The sequence below is a fragment of the Neolamprologus brichardi genome, chromosome 14 (genome assembly GCF_056152115.1).
Source record: "Neolamprologus brichardi isolate AB-2024 chromosome 14, ASM5615211v1, whole genome shotgun sequence".
Taxonomy (NCBI): domain Eukaryota; kingdom Metazoa; phylum Chordata; class Actinopteri; order Cichliformes; family Cichlidae; genus Neolamprologus; species Neolamprologus brichardi.
Window position 1 is genome coordinate 16107200 of NC_142117.1, and position 20738 is coordinate 16127937.

General features: G+C 40.9%; 1 protein-coding gene across 3 annotated transcripts in view; it reads right to left on the bottom strand.

Annotated features, from left to right (window-relative positions):
- Nucleotides 1–186: 186 nt before the first annotated feature.
- The window catches only part of vaspb (vasodilator stimulated phosphoprotein b), a 33019-nt gene continuing 12467 nt past the window's right edge, over nucleotides 187–20738 (bottom strand). The window contains exons 2-14 of one of the 3 annotated variants that reach the window (XM_035911661.2): nucleotides 13583–13754; nucleotides 10565–10745; nucleotides 9094–9160; nucleotides 7755–7867; nucleotides 6633–6901; nucleotides 6284–6417; nucleotides 6063–6114; nucleotides 4499–4526; nucleotides 4353–4392; nucleotides 4088–4144; nucleotides 3413–3482; nucleotides 1791–1848; nucleotides 187–1700 (exon numbers count right to left, since the gene is read on the bottom strand). In XM_035911661.2, the coding sequence (XP_035767554.1) occupies nucleotides 1666–1700; nucleotides 1791–1848; nucleotides 3413–3482; nucleotides 4088–4144; nucleotides 4353–4392; nucleotides 4499–4526; nucleotides 6063–6114; nucleotides 6284–6417; nucleotides 6633–6901; nucleotides 7755–7867; nucleotides 9094–9160; nucleotides 10565–10745; nucleotides 13583–13754 (1276 nt within the window). In that variant the 3' untranslated portion in view covers nucleotides 187–1665. Of the gene's footprint in view, nucleotides 1701–1790; nucleotides 1849–3412; nucleotides 3483–4087; nucleotides 4145–4352; nucleotides 4393–4498; nucleotides 4527–6062; nucleotides 6115–6283; nucleotides 6421–6632; nucleotides 6902–7754; nucleotides 7868–9093; nucleotides 9161–10564; nucleotides 10746–13582; nucleotides 13755–20738 lie in introns of all 3 variants that reach the window. The other 2 variants (XM_006799805.3, XM_006799806.3) reach the window with 2 other exon arrangements.

Consider the following 20738-nt stretch of genomic DNA (forward strand, 5'->3'; position numbering starts at 1 on the left):
GATGGAGGATATACAGACTGATGGGGTAACAGAAGAGGATGCTAGATATAGGGCGAGATGGAGGATGATGATCTGTCATGAGGAACCCTAAAAGGGAGCAGCCAAAAGAAGACTGACAATTACCCAGGCTCTAAGTAAACATTTTTATGCATAAATGGTGTTTGGGATTTTAAATATAGCAAAGTTTGTGCAGCACAGCCCACACTCCATAAAATTCAAATACAATAGAAAGGATGAGTCCAGACAAAGTGATGCGTTTCAAGAAGCAGCTGTATTCGACTATAAAGGCATTTCTAATCCAGTGTCTCTAAGCTGTTTTCTTTATATTTCAGTGTAAAAAGCCTAGACTCTATTAGAAAAAAGAAAGTAAACAAAAACAACAACAAAACAACATTTCATTAGAAAACAAATCATTGGAAAAAAAAAGATAATGAAATTCCCATTCACCAGTCATTTCAATTAAAATAGAAACACCTTTTTCGCTAACATTTCCCTCAAAACAAATATATATTTTTCCATATATATATATTTATATATTTATTCTCAAGGCAGTTGGTCATGGCCAAATTAATTGACCTCATCATGGCCATTTTTCATGTTTCAAAATTAGAAAACGGATCTAGAAGGGAAAAAAAACAACAAAACAAAGAAAGAAATATAACAACAAGCGGAAGCACAGTGGACAGCAGGAGCGCCACACTGGCCAATGAATAAGGTCTCATTTTAAGTGAGAGGGAATAGTCTATCAAGGCGGTGTGGCACACACACACACATCCTCTGGAACAAGTGCAATGCAAAGAGAATAAGTTTCTCACATCATAAAACTACAACACACTCCTCTTTCACAGCACTCTGGTTGAACATTAGCTTCCCTTTGCTTGTCTCCTCTTCCTCTAGTATCTCTGTGCAGCAGGAGTGTGAAGGCTTTCGTTGTGCCGCTTTAGTTCTTAGTCTTTGGCGGGAGCTTAAAGTCCACTTGACTGAGATATGCTGCAGTATTAAAGAAGATGGCTTCACTGTTTTGTTTGATTTTTTTTCCCTCTCCACATCCAGCTGCCATACAGACTAGCAGAAGTCTCAACATTTTCATGGCAACTGAGAAAGGGAGAAAATGATCCCAGCATGCCAGCCTCTTTCTATTACAGTAAAAAATATGACTAATACAGTGTGCCTGAATACTGAAGACTTCTCTACCAGGAAAAATGGTGCATCTGATAGCAGAAGGAGAGGACACAAGCAGCAGGGGTTCTGCAACAAAGAGGGTTAGAGATGGCAAACTTGCAAGAGCAACTCTGGCGGTAGTTAAGTGCTCTGAAATGATTCAGATGAACGGGACACAAAAAGGGCACGACGGGACGGCTGAGCGGGAAGAGATGGTACAGATGGGGACATCACCGCTGCAATAAAAGCAAGTGATGGTCAAAAAGTGCCAAATGGCGACTTGAGGAGGTTCCCTGGGTTACCATTAAGATGAAGTGAATATGCATGTTGTACAGTAAGCACATATGCTCATGTGTTTGTGTAAGAGAGAGAGAAGAGAAAATGTGTAGAAGATAAAGAGAAATCCCTGGGCTACATGAGAGGGTGACGTGGAGGAAAGGCCTCAGCGGACCTCGGTCAGCTCCACCCATCGCATCCCTCCGTTACACCTGACGCTCAGCAGAACTATGTGCTTCTCTTCTGAAGCTCCTGAATAAAGGCTGTGAAAGCAAAGAGAAACACACAGTAAGTACACAAAGTAGCTGATACTGGAGCAAAATTAAAGTTTTTTTTTTAAGGTGTAATCTAACCTCCAATAATTTCCTCTTTGACTTTTTGTAGTTCTTTCCGCACTTCCTCCAAGATCTCCTGCAGAAAAATAGAACAAACCGTTAGCCATGGCAATACATTTGTGATTTAGGGGAAAAAAAATGTTTATTTGCAGTAACCAGGTGACGTGAAATCTCCATATACATACAACATATATTTTTCTGACTTGTGGCAGAACACAATGCATTGGTGTTGACCAGAAAAATGTAGGTTTCTCTAAACCTCTGTCAGGATTAAGACCTTTTCATGCATGAAACCTATAATATTGTTGGCTCTATCAACTGGACTGAATTCTGTCATTTAGGCATGGGTTGTTTTTATGGAAATCTGCAAACACAATGACGATCCACATTACCTGCAGTTTGCTTGCAAGATTTAACAGTACAACAGTGACATAATGCATGAGGTCAGACTGTCTTTTTGCATGGCAGCTTTATTTTGATAGATGCTTTGATAACTAAAGAGGCCACTTCCTATGTGTAGCTATGGGAACAAACATCCCACACATCAGATTAGAAATAACAGGAGCTTGTGAAGTATGATTACATACACCACATCTGTGATAAGATCCGGACTGATCCTGTCCCAAGCTGGGAATGTAATTATTGTCAGTAGTTAATATTATTGCTGTTGTGCCAGCTGCATAAACGCACACCAACCGGTTTGTGACACACTCAACAACACACTCCTGGAAACAGCTGGAAGCTACAAACTAACTTCATCTCCTATAGTCAAATCTATGCCTATCGTGATTACTGGTGAATGTCATTACATTGTCCCGTCACAGACTTTGTATTTTATAATTATTTGGATCTATAACAGAACAATGTGAGGGGTGGAAAGAACAAAATAGGTGTGTTTCAGGTGTTTTAGTCCTATTGGCACATGTGTACAAAATGAAGCACATTAACATACAGTCTGCCTTTAAAAACATTTGTGAAAGAATGAGTCGTTGTGATGTAAAAGGCTGCCACCATTGCAATAAGTGAGTTTGTGAAATGTCTTCTCTTCTAGACATTCCACGTTCAAGTGATATTATTGCAAAGTGGAAGTAACCCACAGCAACTCAGCAGTGAAGTAGCAGACCATGTGAAGCTACAGAGTTACTGAGTTCCAAACCTCTGACTTTAACATCAGCACAGAGAGCTGTGCACTGGGAGCTTCCATGGCTGAGCAGCTCCTGCAATGTGGAAGTGGCTCAGCACTTTTGTCCATTTAGTCTACACAAATCGATTCTGAATTCAGTTTTTCACTAAGAAGGAAGCAGGAGTTTCTGCTGGTTAGACGATGAAACAGAATAAAAGTGGGTTTTTAAACGCCATAAATTTCAGTGTCATTCATCTTTGTTAATCAAAAGCTACCTAAGCTTACTAAGTCAGAGCAAGGTTCAACAGTCTGAGACTGCCATTGTCAAACTGCTGTCAAAAAGTGACCTCAAGCCAGCGTATTCAGATAGAGCCAGATTCATGCAAAACAAAACGAGTATCAGAAGCTTTAGAGAAATCAGCTTTCTCATTTACATAACAAAAATTCAGATCCAAACATTCAAGTGTGGCTGTTTTGGCCAAGAACTGATGACTGCTGGGTCGATGAGCATATTTACCTGTTTCATTTTCTCTAAATCTGAGTCATCGGCTCCACTTGCTTCATTATTATTGCTTGCAGCCTTTGCCCTGTAACAAAACATGAAACAGACATGCGAATATTTCATGTTTATCTTTCCACAAAACAGGTGCAACATATTAATCAAGTGCACTGCCACAGTATAGAGCAAATGAAGGACCAGTGAATGGAAGAATGCAGAAATGAAATGAAGGTTAACCTATGTAAACTCATTAACCTACCTTTCTGAAGCTCAAGGATGCTGACGAGGTACAAATAAATGCCTGATATTAACTGATCTAGCTAGCACAGGTTTCAGAGTAGTGTATGGCTCTGTTAGGACCTTTTACCACAAAAACTACGTGTACGTTCTTGAACTACAACGAGAGACAAACAAAGCCATCAAAGATGTCAGAGAGGACAGTGCCAACCCCAGCTGAGAGAAGTGACTTGAAAATAAGCATGAATCATAGACCCAGGCTCCCATCTTATTAGTCAGTTTTCAGAGATGGCACACTCAGCTGCTACATCTACGGGTAGCTTGGGTGCACGCCATTCTCCCATCCATTAGATGGTGCTATCAACTGTAAAATATGCTACCCCAGCATGAAGATTTGAGAGGGAAGAATAAAGGAAGGGGTGCTAAAGGTCATGAATTAATGGGGCACATGTATACCTGGGAACTTGGGACAATGAGGAAGTGGAGTCCATGCTCTTGGGGATGGAGTTATTCCTGTTAGTGAGACACACACACACACACACTCTCGCTCTTAAAATGAAAATGGACGACATTCGCACACACGCACAAAAAACTCACTTTTGTGCAAAGACGCAGGCGTGGACACAAAAATGTGCGCACACTGGTGAACGGGGTGAACCGACACATGGGACACCTGGAGGTGACAGATTTACTGCAGGGAAATAACTGCGCCTTGGCTCACCTGATCATAGAAGGTTTCTCCCAAGGTCTTCTGACGGCGTCTGAAAAAGAAAATGTATGAAAACACGAGTTGTTAATCTTCACTCATCTCAGTATATCAGAATGAACGTAGGTGGCATGCTACAGACAAAACTGTTCAGTTCTCACCACTTTGACTTGGAGACTCTGACTCATCCTGTAGAGAGGAGGGAAAAAAAACATGGAGACTTCTCTTAACAGTGAGTCATCCTCAGCCTTGAGTGGTTGGTTACATGTAAAAACACTACATTTGTCATTTGTCTGTTACATAAAGGGAACCGATTATGCTTATCTTTACTTTCTGGCATGTCTATATTGTTATGTTACGACGATACTGGTGTCAAATGATGACATCATATCTGTAAGTGTGAGTCGAAAACTCAGGCTTCAACCGTTTATTCTACTCTTGGCAATGTTTAATAACCTGCCAACGTGAGCACAGAAACCCCACCCACCTGCTGTTTAAATGTTTTATATAAGAGGGGCAACCAATCAGGACAAAGCTGGCTTACAGGGGAGAGTGTGGATATCAGTAGCTAGTAGTAACGACTTGTTTTATATATTGAATGAACTATGGGGCTGGGTCGAGGCTCACTGTAAGATAAATAAGGGTTCTCCAAAAAGTTGATTCTGTTCATCTGGACGTAGCGTTTTGTGGGAGAAACGTTTCGTCACTCATCCAAGTGACTTCTTCAGTCTCAGCTGACTGCAGGTTTCCCCAAATCTTATAAACAGTACATTTGCATGATGACTGAAACCAGCCCACTGAAGGAACAATGGGCTGTGAGGTCAGTTCCTTAATCATAATTATGCAAATTCTCATGACCATTGATCAACAACCACTGACCAAAACCCACTGATCAATGGCCATGAGTACCATTCACAGAGAGTTGGGGAATGGCTGCAATCACAGCATTGTAAGATGGCGAAAGATGTACCCTTAGGCCCCCTCCTCGATTCAGAGATGGTCTTTCCCTTTTCACGTAAATGGCCTCCTTGGCTCAAAAGAGCGTTCCTCCCTGTCCAGGATGTGTACTTCCTCATCCTTGAAAGAGTGTCCACTGGCCTGTAGGTGTAAATAGACTGCAGAGTCCTGGCCTGATGAGGTAGCTCTTCTGTGTTGTGCCATCCGCTTTGCCAGAGATTGTTTGGTTTCCCCGATGTATAAATCCTGGCAATCCTCCTGGCACTTAACAGCGTACACTATGTTACTCTGTTTGTGTCGGGGGACCCGATCCTTGGGGTGGACCAGTTTTTGGCACAGCGTGTTTTGGGGTTTAAAAGCCACAAAGACCCGGTGTTTAGAAAAAATGCATCTCAACTGCTCCAATACTCCTGACACATATGAGAATTTGCACAATTAAAATTAAGGAACTGATCTCCCAGCCCATTGTTCCTTCAGTGGCTGGTTTCAGTCATTATGCAAATGTACTGTTTATAAGATTTGGGGAAACCTGCAGTCAGCTGAGACTGAAGAAGTCACTTGGATGAGTGACGAAACGTTTCTCCCACAAAACGCTATGTCCAGATGAACAGAATCAACGTTTTGGAGATTTACTTTCCTGGATGATTGAGAATGCATCAAGACATAAATATGGGTTATATGAACTATAAAGGATGCAAAGCTACTTTAATAAAGTCCAAGAATAAAATTATTATTACAAAAACAATTTGACAAAAAGCCGACCCTTACATTATCTTGTGGTTTCACAGGTGGCTTCTCTCCAGTGTCTGCAGCTTTTCTCCTGATAAAGGAAAATAAAAATACTAAGTTTTAATAATCAAGCAGAAAAACTTGCAAGAGCTGACTGAATATAACGCATGTAATAAATGATTATTGATCAAAAGACAAGTGAAGATTGTAACTACTTAATATAAAACCTTATATGGCTTCAAACCTGTGGCGTCACCCACCTGCGTGCCAAGATGGCACTCATTTCACCCATCAAACCCCCTCCTCCTCCTCCTCCAATGGATGCGTTGCTGCTGCGGGTGGACTCAGTTCTGGAAACTGGAGCTGGAGTTGGAGGTGCAGGCGGGCCATCATCCTGCTGAGGGCAGCAAATAGCAAAAGCATGGATGGTGGTGTCACAGATCTACATCTCTAAATAACTCTTAGTATTGTGTCAGTACAAAAGCGGAATATCCAATTAGAATAATGAGAGAAGCACATGACAGATTGAGTGATTTGTCAATTGTATCCTAATGAGGCCTTTAACAGCAGCAGCAAAGTAACAGTCAAATCTGGCACACACACACACACCTTGGATACTTTGCGGAGTTTAGCTCCTGCAAGGGCAGCCGCCAAGCCCCCTCCTGCCCCTCCTCCCCCACCGCCAATGCCATTTCCGCCACCCGAAGTGGGCAGGGGTGGGGCCGGGGGAGGTCCTGTGGGAGGTGGTCCCGGAGGCGGGGGGATGCCAGCTGCTGGAGGAGGGGCAGGAGCTGGAGGAGGGCCAGGGGGTGGAGGAGGAGCCGGTGGAGGAGCAGGGCCTCCAGTGGCCAGTGGAGGAGCTGGAGGGGCTGGAGGAACTGGACAGAGAAGGACCATCAGTTTGCAAAGTATTCAGAGAAGATTCACACCAATGAGAGCATGACGCAGGTGCTCAGATGGCTTCTGTATGATACAGAGGGCATGACTGATCTTCTTTATCTAAAACTGTCAAAAGCATAAACAGAGCATAGAGGCAGCACCTAAAGCACTAAAACAGCTCCTGCATCTAAAAATTCCAATTTAACTTAAACAGCTTGATTGATGCTCCATGTCTAGTGGTTTTATATTTTTCTGCCTTGGACAAACCACTTTTAATGTCTGATTTAATTGTGATTTGAATGCTAAATTTTCACTCTGCTGGACACTGGAATTACCAGCAGCATCTTATCTGCTTCCCAATCCTATAAGCACTTGGTTTATCTGGAGGGCATCCAGCAGCATGCTTTTGTACCCGGTGCAGCTGCACCCCCTCTGTGACTGCTTGTGGATACAGACACTCCAAGACCTTGATCGACAATTCTAATATATGATGTCTGATGTCAAGAAAGATGCGGCACCGATGCTGAGAGCACAGTTCTCGACAGTGTTGTGCATGAATCATTTATTATTACGGTTCAGAATTAGGGACAGCCTTCAGATTTTCCATCAACGTTTAAAAACAAAAAAACAAAAATTCAGCCAGTTACAGAAAAAGTCACAACCTCTGTCTGACACGACCCTGTATCAGTCTTAAAATCCCCTGTTGTTTTTGGTACGCAGAATGAATTCCAGCTTTCCTTTCAGGGCAATCATGTGCTGCACATTTATCTGAGAATAACGCTGAAACAGAACAAAACTGAAGTGTATTAATGTCAAGTGGTGTTAAGTTGACCAGCGCAGGTGTTTCCTGACCTGCAGCAGCTTGTCTTTCTCTTTCCAGCCTCTCTCTTTCCTGCCGCTCCCACTCCTGTCTTTCTCTCTCCTGACGCTCCCGTTCCTGCTGTTCCAACCTCTGCTGCTCCAACCTGTGCACAAACAAACAAATCTGTTACATCTGTATGTGAACACAAGTCTGAGACTCAGAAAGCCTTGAATCATTTGCAAATGTCCTGTAGATATCTGAATTATTTATGCACCAACCGCTGTTTCAGGGCAACTTCTAACATTTCAAACAAACACGCAAAAAGAGAGTTTTATAAAATCTAGAGAATTTGGTACAAGGACATGAGGTGAATTTCACTTTTAATTAGTCTATCACTAAAAAGTCCACAGCTGGTCAAAATGATCCAATACGAGTTGCCTCAGTTGGCTACATCTCTCTCCTCTCCCCCAACACATCTGCCACTCATAACAGCTGATTACAGAGCACCACACATACACTGTACACAGTGTACACACACTAAAGTGCAGAGCCACACACATGCCCGTAATCACACATGATGTCAAGCAGCGAGCCGAGGAAAGGGTGAGGGGCGATCGCATTCATGTCTGTTATTCTGCCTCTTTTCACAACTGCTGAACATCATCGATGTTTACAGCTGCAAATATTACCCACAAACACCTGCATCTCTGTTGGACTTTTAAGGTTTTAGAAGCTCCCTGAGCCTCAGCACGCCACTGGATAATGAGACAGCCAGGCAAGCAGCAATGCTGATTATAAAATCCTCCTAGACTGTGATCTTTATCACCTTTTAGTGTAAATAAGATTAAAAGGTTAATGCTTAGTCCATGCGAGTCCAAGTGTCTCGCTGATGGGACAGGCTGATGGAGACATGGCGGGAAAATGTAAGCAGCATCCACTTTACTGTCTTTTTAACCTTTAAACTACACGGGCTGACTAAGGCTTTAACAGCGTCAAGCTAATGCCATCAAATCCTCTGCATATGCGTGTGTGCCCTAACCCTGCCAAGTGGACTACTGCAGAGCCAAAACAGCTTGACTTGCTATTGATTGTTATGCAACTGAACCCAGGAGATTGTTTGCATCAGTTAGAAAACATACACTTCACATGGCCGCACAGTACAGTAAGCTCACATAAGAGGTAAACAAAAAAGAATCAGAAAAAATATCTGATTATTAAACAAACAGTTATTTACGACCAAGCTGAAACCTGGAAATGTAATCAGAGTTATCAGCTGAACCAAGCCCAGAAGATATGCAAGCAGAGAAGCAGTAAAATGCAACCAGCGGTGGATTACAACTAGCAAAGTGAAGAAGGCGGACTGCATTTAGCAGAAAGTCTTCAAGGTACCTCCGCTGTTGTTCAAGCTCTTCAGGAGAAGGCCCATTTGACACGGGGCGGGGGAGGGTAGCATAACCTGCCAAAACAGAAAATAGAAAACATTTGTGATGATTACTATAAAGCAATAATTACTGACACGCTCAAGTTTATCCAATCTGTGCTTTTACAGATGTACACACCTTTTGATATCTTTGCTGCTGATACTGTACAAAGTCTGCAGACAGTGTGGACAGCCACGATATGACACACAGGGACCTCAAATGGGTGGTGCCCACTAATCAAGCATTTACAATGCTACATTTTATCAAGTATTTTTCATGGCTCAGCGACACAGGATATACAGAGTATTCATTTAAATAGCCAGCTGTTGTAAATAAGCAGAGGTAAGAACAACGCTGACTATGAATAAGTGCTGAAACTGTTAAAAATCAACACATTTAAAAAACAAAACAAAACAACAAAAGTTCTAATTATGTGACTGTTCGATGAATACCAGGATTCCTTCTGAGGAAATATTCAAACTATTTTCTATTTAACAGGATTGGATGGACACGTGTGGACTGATGTCTAATAAATAATGTGTTTAACTGTTACAGCCACAGTGTAGGACGCAGCTTTATCACAGGTCCTTCATCCCAACAGCGGTCAGACTGTACATTACACACAATAGATACCTACAAAAATAAAAGTTTACTCCCACTGCACTTTATGCACATATGAAAAATATGACAATGACAAATATTTACTGCATATAGCAACAATTTGTAAATAGTAGAAATTACCCTTGCATCATTTTTTTTCCTTATTTAAAAATAAATAAATCCAGTGCTGCCGTAACATGTGAATTCCCCCAGTGTGGAATTAATAAAGTCTACATCTAAATGACAAAATGTGATCTGAGTGAGTAATTTTCATGCATTTACACCAACCCTGTGCACAACCGCAGCCAGCACAGCAGCACAAGGCCAAACAAATAATTTTTTTCACTCAGACAACAGGACGGACCTTCCCAGCACGTCTTATTTTCCATTCTCCCACCAATTTGTTTGTCTTGATGATTCATTTTTGCTTTTAAATTCACTTCATCTCTTCCTTTAATGTTCTGAGAGAAATGTATCTGCAGTAACTGAGTATCAGGACTAATAATCAGGCTATATTATTTGACCTTTTTATATCTACCCAGCTACCCTGTTTGTTGTACATCACTGTGAATCATACTCATCACTTGAAGGAAGCAAAGTGTTTCACGCGGTCCAGGGCGGTGTTAGTATCAAGTCAATCACGTGCCTGTTTTCTCTAACTGATTGACAAGAAACACATATGTAACCTCTGTGTGGTGTTAGTATAATGTTTCCCATGTACTGGCTGATAAGTTACCACAAAACAGGAAGTTGTAAGGTTGGGATGTTTTCATTCGTACAGTATCAAATCTGTAAAGTCATAAGCAAAGTCCATGGAGTAGCTACAGATGCTAATTTACCTGCGTCTGCCATGGAGTTGAGGACCTCCAGAGCGTGGCTCATGCCATTGGCAAATAAAGCAGCATCCTCCTTGCTGCCAAAGTTGAGTCCCCAAACTTGTCGGGCATCCCGCCACTGGTGAAAATTAGGTGTGGCCTGATTATACTTGAGGCCTCTAACGATTGGACAGTTTATAACAACCTGAGGAGAAGAAAGAGAGCAGAGGAGCAAAGTCGTTTAAAAATAAATTATATATTCAAAACAACTTCTAAAATCTCCACAACCTAATATCCCTGCTTATGCATAACACGACTGTATCTGCTCAAATGTTTGTGGACTATGCTGGTACAGATTCCAACCACCAGGTGGTGTGAAGCTTATGGAGCTGGGGAAAAATGTTCTGGGTTTGAGTGTTTGCCTGAATGTGCTGACATGCCATTTCACTATTTGTTTAACAGCCTCTGGATTCCACAGAGGAGAGGGGAGGATAGGCGACCCTGTCAGGGGGGCAGTATGCACTGAATGTAAGGGTAGCAAGTTCATCTGCCACTGTAGACATCATCATCATCATCAAAAATAAACAAATAAAACTTCAGTCTTCCTGTTTAAAAATAGAAAGGTAGTGTGTAGATGCAAAGAGAATTGCATCACGAATCAGGATAAAAGGAATCAAGTAAAACCTGTGGCATGATGAAAAGCCTTAATGCCGCAGGTTCCACTTGTGCTTTTTAACTTGTCTTAAATCACACCAGGATGCCTAAAACAAGCGTGACACCACAAAGACACTTCTAAAGACACCACAGGCACAAGAAAAAAGAAAGAGGAGAACATGAAAAGGAGAGAGAGAAAATTCTCATTTTCTTCCTGCTGCTCTCATTAACCACAAGCCTAAACTCACTTGGATGTTTCCGTCAGACACAAATATAGAGTTCTTACTGGGTATCAAACTACGTCCTAAATTGTCACAGGAAATGGCTGAACAGGCTAACTATCTCACAGGAAACATCTTCCACTTTAAGACACGTCTCGGGGGAACACTTCAGAGTGCTGAATGTTTAAAGAAGGGGAGAGAGAGAGACACTGAGACGGGCGTATCAAGAATAGACGCACCCAAACCCTGCTTTGTAACATGGAATCGGCTCACCTTTATCAGCTGTGGAGTCATAATCTGGTGATAACCACATAGATACGCCTTCATTATCCTCTGCTTTGAGCACTCAAAACTGAAGGACTTTCCTACATGTTATGCCAAAGGCATGCTGACAATGCACAAAAAACAGCTTTGCATGTTCGTGTGCACCTCTCGCAAACTGACAGTAATCAAAAGCATGAATGTGGTGGAAGTGCTCTTGCTTAAGACAACAGTCGATTCAAAGCTCAGCTCAGCAAAATCTGTAAGATTAAAAGCACTGAAAGGAATTAAAACACAGGCTTAAAGATAAATAAGGTAACCCAAGGCCTGTTTATCAGTGTAGTTAAGAGCAGCAAGTGTTTGGATAAACGGCTGCAAACAGCGATCGTGCTCCACGCGCTAACTTAACGGATTCCCTGCTCTACCTTTCATCAGGTTTCATTAATCCATTCTGTGCCTAAAAGTAAATACTTCTGTCTGCTAGGTTCATGTGATCATATTTGCATCAGTGTATATAAAATCATGAAAATTCATAGAGGGTTTCTAAAACAGTGGCTCCCCACAGAAGCCAGTATGCTTGCTCCACCCCTCCCCCTTTCTGTCTCTCTCTCTCTCACAGACACACGCACACAGACATCAGAGAGAAACTATGAGGAAACTAGTTAGACCATACACTGACCGGCCACTAAGTACACGTGATCAATTGCTCATTAATGCTAATATCTAGTCAGCCAATCTCATGGCAGCAACTCATGTACACATGGTCAAGACGACCTGCTGAAGATCAACCCAAGCATCACAATGAGGAAGAAAGGTGATTTAACTGATTATAAATGTGGCATGATAGTTGGTGCCGCACAGACTGGCCGGAGTATTTCAGAAAGCTCATGTGCTGGGATTTTCCCCACACAGCCATTTACAAAGCACGGTCTGAAAGAGAAAATGTCCAGCGAGGGGCAGTTCTCTACAAGATGTCAGAGGTCAAAGGAGCAGAGCCAGAGTGCTTTGAACTGATAGGAAGCCTGTCTAAAGAGCCATTTATTACAACCAAGGTATGCAGAGAAGCATCTCTAAACCATTGAAGCAGATGGGTTAGAGCAGATGACTGCACCAGGTGCCACCTCTGTCAGCTAAGAACAGGAAACTGAGGCTACAGTTCACACAGGCTAAAATTGGACAACAGAATATTGGAAAAATGTCATCTGATCCGATCTTAGGTCTCAGTGGCATAAACAACATGAAAGACTGGATCCATCCCGTCTTGTAGAGCACCTTTGGGATGTGGTGGAACAGATGAAACCCATCATGGATGTGCATCCAACAAATCTGAAGCAACTGTGTGATGACATCAAGTTAGCATGGACCAAAAAAATCTGAAGAATGTTTCCAGCACTTTGTTGAATCTGTGTCATGAAGAATTATGGTAGTTCTGAAGGCAAAAGAGTGTGTGTGTTTGTATACTAGCCAGGTGTACCCAATAAAGTGGCCAGTGAGTGTAAATAACTGCAACATAAGGTAGAGTCTACAACTGCTCTGCAACCAAACAAGGGGACAGAAAATAGGTTTGGTTGTGATTTATTATCCTTCCTGTGGCTTCTTCGATGGGCAGAGGGTTTAGGGGGGAGGGACATAAACAGCACAGTGGTAGACGATGTAAAAATGCTCTCAAGTGCTTCTAATAAAACTATACTTACAGTAAATACGCTCCATATAACAAACAGATACAGTTTAGGGTATCATTTACAATGATGTCAATGAACGGGTACTTACAAAACCCAGTATTCTCACTCTTGCTTACTCAGACACCTTTAAACAACACAGACGCCCACAGGCCACATGACAGACACTACACACATCTCACAAAGCCAGACACTATGCTAAGCCTGCATAAAGCTGGCAGATGTACCTGCTGATCTGTCTGCATCTTGCGTCCCACTACCCTAAAGGCATTGTTGCTTGGGTTGTGATAGATCTGCACCCTGCTGAAGGCTTGGGGTCCAGTGCCCGCAGGAAGCCACTTCTTATTGCCATCGTCATAGATCATCACAGTGGCCCGAGCCTGGCAAATACTTGATTCACTGAAAAACAGAGCACAAAGAAGAAATCATCAACATTAGTTTACAGCATAGCTTAGTTGACTCTTTAAAGTCTAAATAATCTACTTTTCTCTCAGGCTTGTACTACCACGAGTTCAGCATTTCAAAGGGATCTTTCTTCATTTACCCTTATAGCTGCACAAAACTGGTTATCGACTCAGTAACCCAGGGTTCTAGTTACAAATAGGTTCACAGGAAGGAGTGGCGCTAGCAGCATCTGGCTAATCACGAACACAGTGTATTGGCAGCATAGGAATAGCAAAGTGTAATGTTAGAAAAATTTAAAACGCACAACACAGAATCAAAGCAACATAGGTGCTGCAGGGTGAGTGTGTGCCAGTGTGTTCAGTAGTTCAGTATTCAAAGTGCTGTATGAATGCATGCAAGTTTTAGCCAGTAAGACTAGAAAGAGCTCAGATATAAATAAAGTTTAGCCTCTTTGAGGGTAAGAAGGAAAGCCAGCAAAAGTTCCAAATGTAATTAGTTCTAATTAATACTGATGGAACAATGAAACTGTTGTAAATTAATCTGAGGCCAACAGAGGAAAAAAGTAATAAAGCTGGATCTGAGAATCTAAGCTACTGACAGTCAGAGAAACACAAAGACTTCAGACCCTCCTATTTCGTATACAGAGGTCTCTGGGGTCTTGCAGGAATGGTGATGTTATGTACACACTGTCATGTACACAGTGATTTCATACCTGTTGATCTCTAATCCAGAACATAATCTGCTCTGGAGCAGGTTAGGGTCAAAGTGCATTACCATGGCGATGCACCCCAGTAAGAAGTGATCCACCTTCACACTACAGAAAACTTCAGGGTTAACTCCGGGTTACCTAGATAAGTTGAAATCCTGCTTTGTAATATAGACATCTGGCAACTAAGAGTCGATTTCTGCTCTTCCAAGCCTGAACAAAAACACCCACTACATGCTGCCACAAAAACGAGGAAGAATTAAAAAGATCCAAAGCCAAATTAAAGTACAGCCACAAAAATTAAACCACAGGGCTTTATAGTCGCGACGGCAACCTCAGCCGACAAACGCATGAAACGGTCTTTGTGAGCTCTGCTGCAAACATGTTTGTACTATAGAGTGTCATCGGAGAAATACACTAGACTGTTGTTTTTAGGGATGTCACAAAAACAGATACTTCAGCACCAAATCGATACCAACATCCTGAAAATGTGGAGGTACTTGTTCTTCTAAAGGTACAGCTGGGTACCTAACATACTCTAGATGCCTTAAGAGGAAACTCAGTCCACAGCAACAGTGTTTTATTTGTTTTGTTTACGTTAGCAACGTGTTCTATTAATAACCTGAAATGTTTGCAAAAATGAAAAAATAAAATAAAAATTTGGAAACATTCATTTGTGTTACTGCTGAGAATCAAGGACAATTAAGCAAACTACTAAAATTTCAGTTACATTGCATTTTTTGTATAAGGACAAAGAAGAACCAATGTTAATTTATATCATATAAAGGCTATGTGTTTTATGTGGCATTCAGCGTGAACTGTGGGTGGAACAGGAGAGGCCAACAAGGAAAGATGAGGAAGAACTGCAGACAAATGAATGAAGAACAAAGTTTTTAGTCGTGAGGGCTAAAAACTTTAGCCCTCGTGTATGAGACTAGGTTTGTCTTTCAAGACAAACCTAGTCTCATACTCACTAACCCACAATGCCAGATTAAGAACATTTCAGTGTGTCCTAGGTTTCAAAAAACCCACAACACTAATATAACCAGCTTTGTTTGAGCTTCATACGTGTCAGAAAACACACTAAACTGGAACGACAATGTCCTTTATTCACTGAAGTCTACAGCTTCTTTGCAAATAAAGGTTAAGTGTACATTCCTGTCTAAAAAACTCTTTATATTTTGTTAGAGAATGGGAATAAGTACAAACATAAATGGAAATACAGAAAAAAAAGGTTTGTACAAGTCTAATAATCTTGAAGTCAGTATTTGTCAATTTTGGTATGTCAACCCTTATTTTTCAGCACAGCCTGAAATCTCTGAGGCAGCTTTTGTTCATTTAACCAGTCTTCAGGAATAGTTCTCCAGGCTTCTTGAAGGACATTCAAAGCTCTTCTTTGGATGTTGGCTGACTTTTGTTCTGTTCTCTGTCAAGATAATCCCACACTGCTTCGGTAATGTTGCGGTTGGGGTTCTGGGGAGGTCCATTTATGGCTGATAGTGATACATTGTGTGTTTTTCTATCCACATCCCTATCTTTTACCACACTGGCAGTGTGTTTGGGATCATTGTCATGCTGAAAAATAAAACTGTGCTAATTAGAGGTTTTCTAGATGGTACTACATGGTGGATAAAAAAAATGAAATGAAGTGAAAATACTTTTCTACATTTATAACCATCCAACCATGACAGAGCCTGCCTGTAGTGCAGGGGTGGCCAACTCCAGGCCTCGAGAGCCAGTGTCCTGCAGGTTTTACATGTGTCCTTGATCCATCACAGCTGATTTAAATGGCTAAATTTCCTCCTCAACATGTCTTGAAGTTCTCCAGAAGCCTGGTAATGAACTAATCATTTGATTCAGGTGTATTGACCCAGGGTGATATCTAAAACCTGCAGGACACCGGCCCTCGAGGCCTGGAGTTGGCCACCCCTGCTCTAGCACCTCTCTCATGACCTCCTCCATACCTACCTATAGCAATTTGAACTTTTTGGGTCATTTGGTATACCCCACCCATTCCTCCCCGTTTTTCTTCTTCAGTTGATTCTTTACAAATCAACTGAAGGCTAGATTTCCTACTATTTCTTAAAGGACATGACTTTCAGATACTGTTTAGATAGAAGTGGCAAGCCTTCAAAAACTTTTTCTTCCACCTGTTCAGTTTCCTCTGATTTTTTAATGACATACTGCACATTATGCTGAGCAACGTTTTAGTGAATAACTCTTTGGGCCTTTCTGGAGCAAAATTACTATTTTGTGTTATTGTGGCATTTTTACAAACATTAAACTAAAGAATTATAAACACATTATGTGTTTTTGCAACAGGATGCTAGCAACAAAGAGCCTAAAGATATATTTTACAACTGGTTCTTTGTTCTCTGTTATCTGTAGACACAAAACTGGTTCATGTTTTGAGTTTGGTGTTTCTATGCTGAAATGATTCATAGATCAGTCTTAAGTGGCTGAACAAAGAACAAAAATAAGAACAAGGAATGAACTGAAAATGAGTGAAAAAGCCACCAATGTCAGAAGAAAAACACGGAGAATATTCCACATTAACAATATACACAAAGTCTAACGTCTTCAAAGCGACATATAAAGAAATCAGTAGCTTACACGTGGGAAGAAAAAAAAAATCTAAAAATGCAGTATGGTGTTGATAACTGCTTGGATAAACAGATTAGTTTGATCCCAAACAAAACGCAACAATGGAAGCCGACAAAGACGGGAAGTTGTGCCGTGCTCTGCCAAACAGACGAGGCACTGGAATCTTCCACCTGCTTTCCATCAGCCTCCACCTCATCACACTTTGGAAGAAAACAGCCACATGTGCGCTGACATCACTGGTATTAATAGGTTTATGCAGACAGACAAACAAACAAAAAAACAAAACCATGTTTACTCAGGTATCTCGGGTAGGGCAGACGTGTTTAAAACAGAGATCTTAAAATAAACAAATATTCCTTCTCTACACACATATTTGCTTTTTCCTTGTGTATGCTGATAATATTGGACCAGAGTAATGGCGTAACATTTAAATAAATACCACTAAACACTGTAAAGTCTGCATTCATTCATTTAACTGTAAATCTTAATATATGCATGTTAATGTGCATGCGTGTCTCAGCTTAAAGCACAGCAAAACAGAAGAAACCAAAGTGTCGGTAAATGGTGAGTAGAGGAGTTGTGCAGATGCAGAACAACAAAGGTTTTACGATCCCTCCCCCTCCTCTCCTTATTTTCCCTGCATGGTCTCCCTATAGTCCCCTAATCCATCTCTTCCACCTCTCCCTCCATCTGTCCCGCCCGTGATACAATCTGCTACTTCCTGTGACACAGCACCAAAGCCCAGCCCACTTCCTGTTGCCAGCAATGCCTAATAAGGACTCATCCAGCCTGAACAATGGATGCACGCATGCACACACGGAAGAAGAAAAAAAAGGCCATATATATTATATATTATACAACTTCATAAAAATTCAGTCCATATTTACTAAAGAAAAGCAAAAACAAAAAAGGAAAAAAAAAAAAAAAAAAAAAAAAAAGGATAGTAAGGAGCCAAGCATTAGGATTTCATGAGTGATTAAGTGTCTGGGATTGTGGACTCCAACCAGGAGCAACTTGAATTTTTAGGCCTGCAAATATCCCGAAACAGGAGGATGTCTGGTGCAAACAGTGTGTAAATTAAACATGAGGCTGCATGTGTATAAGTGACCTCACGACAGCCACGCAGCTTCAGGTTTGCTGTCAAACTTCAAAATGCCTTCCTGTTATTGTGTTATTTGGCACATGTCTTACAATAACTGCGCTGATATCAAATGTTGGCTCACTCTTTCCAGAGTGACTTTTTGTTGTCTGTGCTACCTGTAGCCCTGTAGACATTTGTGTAGGTGTTCTCTGTCTGGGAAAAAAAAAAAAACAGAAACCCCTTCTTAAATTACTGGGTTCAAGTCAGTCACTGCAACTGTGCATATTTTTCTTCCTCCAATGTTTGCAAACATCGGTTAACAACTTCAGATATCTTCAAACATCTTTGCAGTGTCTTGTGTTTCAGAGACTAAAGATGCAGTTCTATCATATCTGCATGTACATCAGTCATTAAGTAACAAGGATGTGCATTAGAGGGGCATAGACAGGTCATGAAGTGCCTGGGGATGGGAATCACAAAGTCGGCACGGGAATTACGATGAGATGCTGTCATTATATGTCGCCAACGGTAACACTGATACTCTCATACAGGGACTCCCAGATAAGCATCTAGGATCCATCAAAACCACAAGATAACCTCACTGAAAACTAGTCTACTTCTGTTCACATACTCATATATTAAGCACTATCATGTGTGGTCATAAGTAGTGACTGCAGCAAGTAAAGCTGGCAAGGACAATACCCACATGGAAACAGGAGTGCACTGATAATGCATTGTAAGCCGAGTAACTCACGATATCACAATACGTTGACTACAATAACAACAATGCTGTGATATAGCATGTCTCTGATTTAAATCGTCTGTTACATTAAGACGTATGTGTAGGCGATAAAGAAAACATCTTCATCTTACTCCATCACAATTGATCAAATTAACATAAAAAAAAAAACCCATCTCACCTGATTTTTCCAGCATTGTTTTTGATGGGCCACTTTAAAATCCCAGTATCCAGAAGACTACTTACACTGGGGTCGTCGGATCTTTTAGGGTAAATATCTCATACTATGGCTCAAGTGTAACTCAAGTTAGCATAAAATGTTGCCTCATTTCTCTAAAATATCTGGATGTCTGATCCCTCTGACAGCAGACCTGGAGAAACCAGAAGTTTGCAGGTAGAGGACTGATATTTAATTTATTTTATTTTCTCACATTAAAGTCATATATTATTATTTAAAGCTGTTCAAATCTAGTGAATACTTTCACAGATATTATATGAGTGGAAAAATACATTTTTATCCAACACCATTCTGACATTTGTCCCTGGTATGGCCCAATATAACAAATTCAAATTAACTTTATTAGAAAAAGCATGTTTATGTTATTATAACCAAAATATGTGATGTGTGTCCTCAGGCAAGTCACTCCCTGGGAAGACGTTTTTTTCTGGGTAAGAAGAGAGATCGTGTCTTTTGTGCCATTATGACACATAACTGCAAACACTTCCTGATAACAACACTGGACGCCGCTCATTCAATGTTGGTGCAGAATTGTAAGTGCAGGTTAACCACCACGTTTTTGGGGGGACAAATTTGAGATGAACAGGTGGGAGCCTTTTGATAAACTGACATGGAATGACCCCTATGTATTTACTTCCTGTAGTAAGGTGTCAGTGTGCATGTTATCCCCCCCCAGTTCTTTTTAAATAACACAACTGTTCAATGCATTTCTCTCCCCCCCTCTGTGTATTTCTTCTTCTGTTGCTTTGATACTACCATGAAGAGTAGGGACACAGATAAAGTTGAAAAGGTGGGCAACCAAATGAGGGCAGGATTGTTCTCTGTTTAGAGCACCAACCTACTTTTAATCTAAACACCGATATGTGAAACCAGCATATGAATTAAGACGGGGCAAATATTGTGATCTCTTTGTCCCACCACTATAATAGTTTAATTTAAGCACAAAAAAATGAATGAATAAAAGATAACTGCGTGTGCTATGCATCTCAGACAATACATGCATATGAAAATGCCAAATTCACTGATAATTCTAATAAAATAAGACCTTATTTTGAACATGATAGTACAACTCAAGGAGAAAAAGAACAAAACAAAAAATACTCCATTATTTAGTAACTACTTATCATCACTTTTACTTCCCGTTTCTGCCTTATCCCTTCATAAATCCTTCCTTATAATTTTCTACATATATTTAGTTTGGTAACATGAGTAACACACCAAGAGATACTTTTTTTTAAAAATAATATGTTTACATACACGTGCATACACATACAGCTATACGCACACAGTGTGTGAAGAGTGGATAGGGGACAAGAGCACCCAATCAGAGTCCTTCCTCCTTCTACCCTGCAAAAACCATCATTTTGTTCTACATTTTAAACCTGAGTCGTGCTGGGACAGTGAGTAATGAACTTCAGCAATCTGTTCCACAATGTCACTCCACATACAGACATGCAAAAACTTTTTAGCATTGTACAAACACAGATGTTTTAAATTGAATTCCCCGCTTAACCGGATCCTCCATCTCTTTAAAAAAAAAAAAAGAAAAGAAAGAAAAAAAAAAAAAAGAAATGTAGTGTATTGTCAGGAAGCAGGCTGCCTATTGCTTT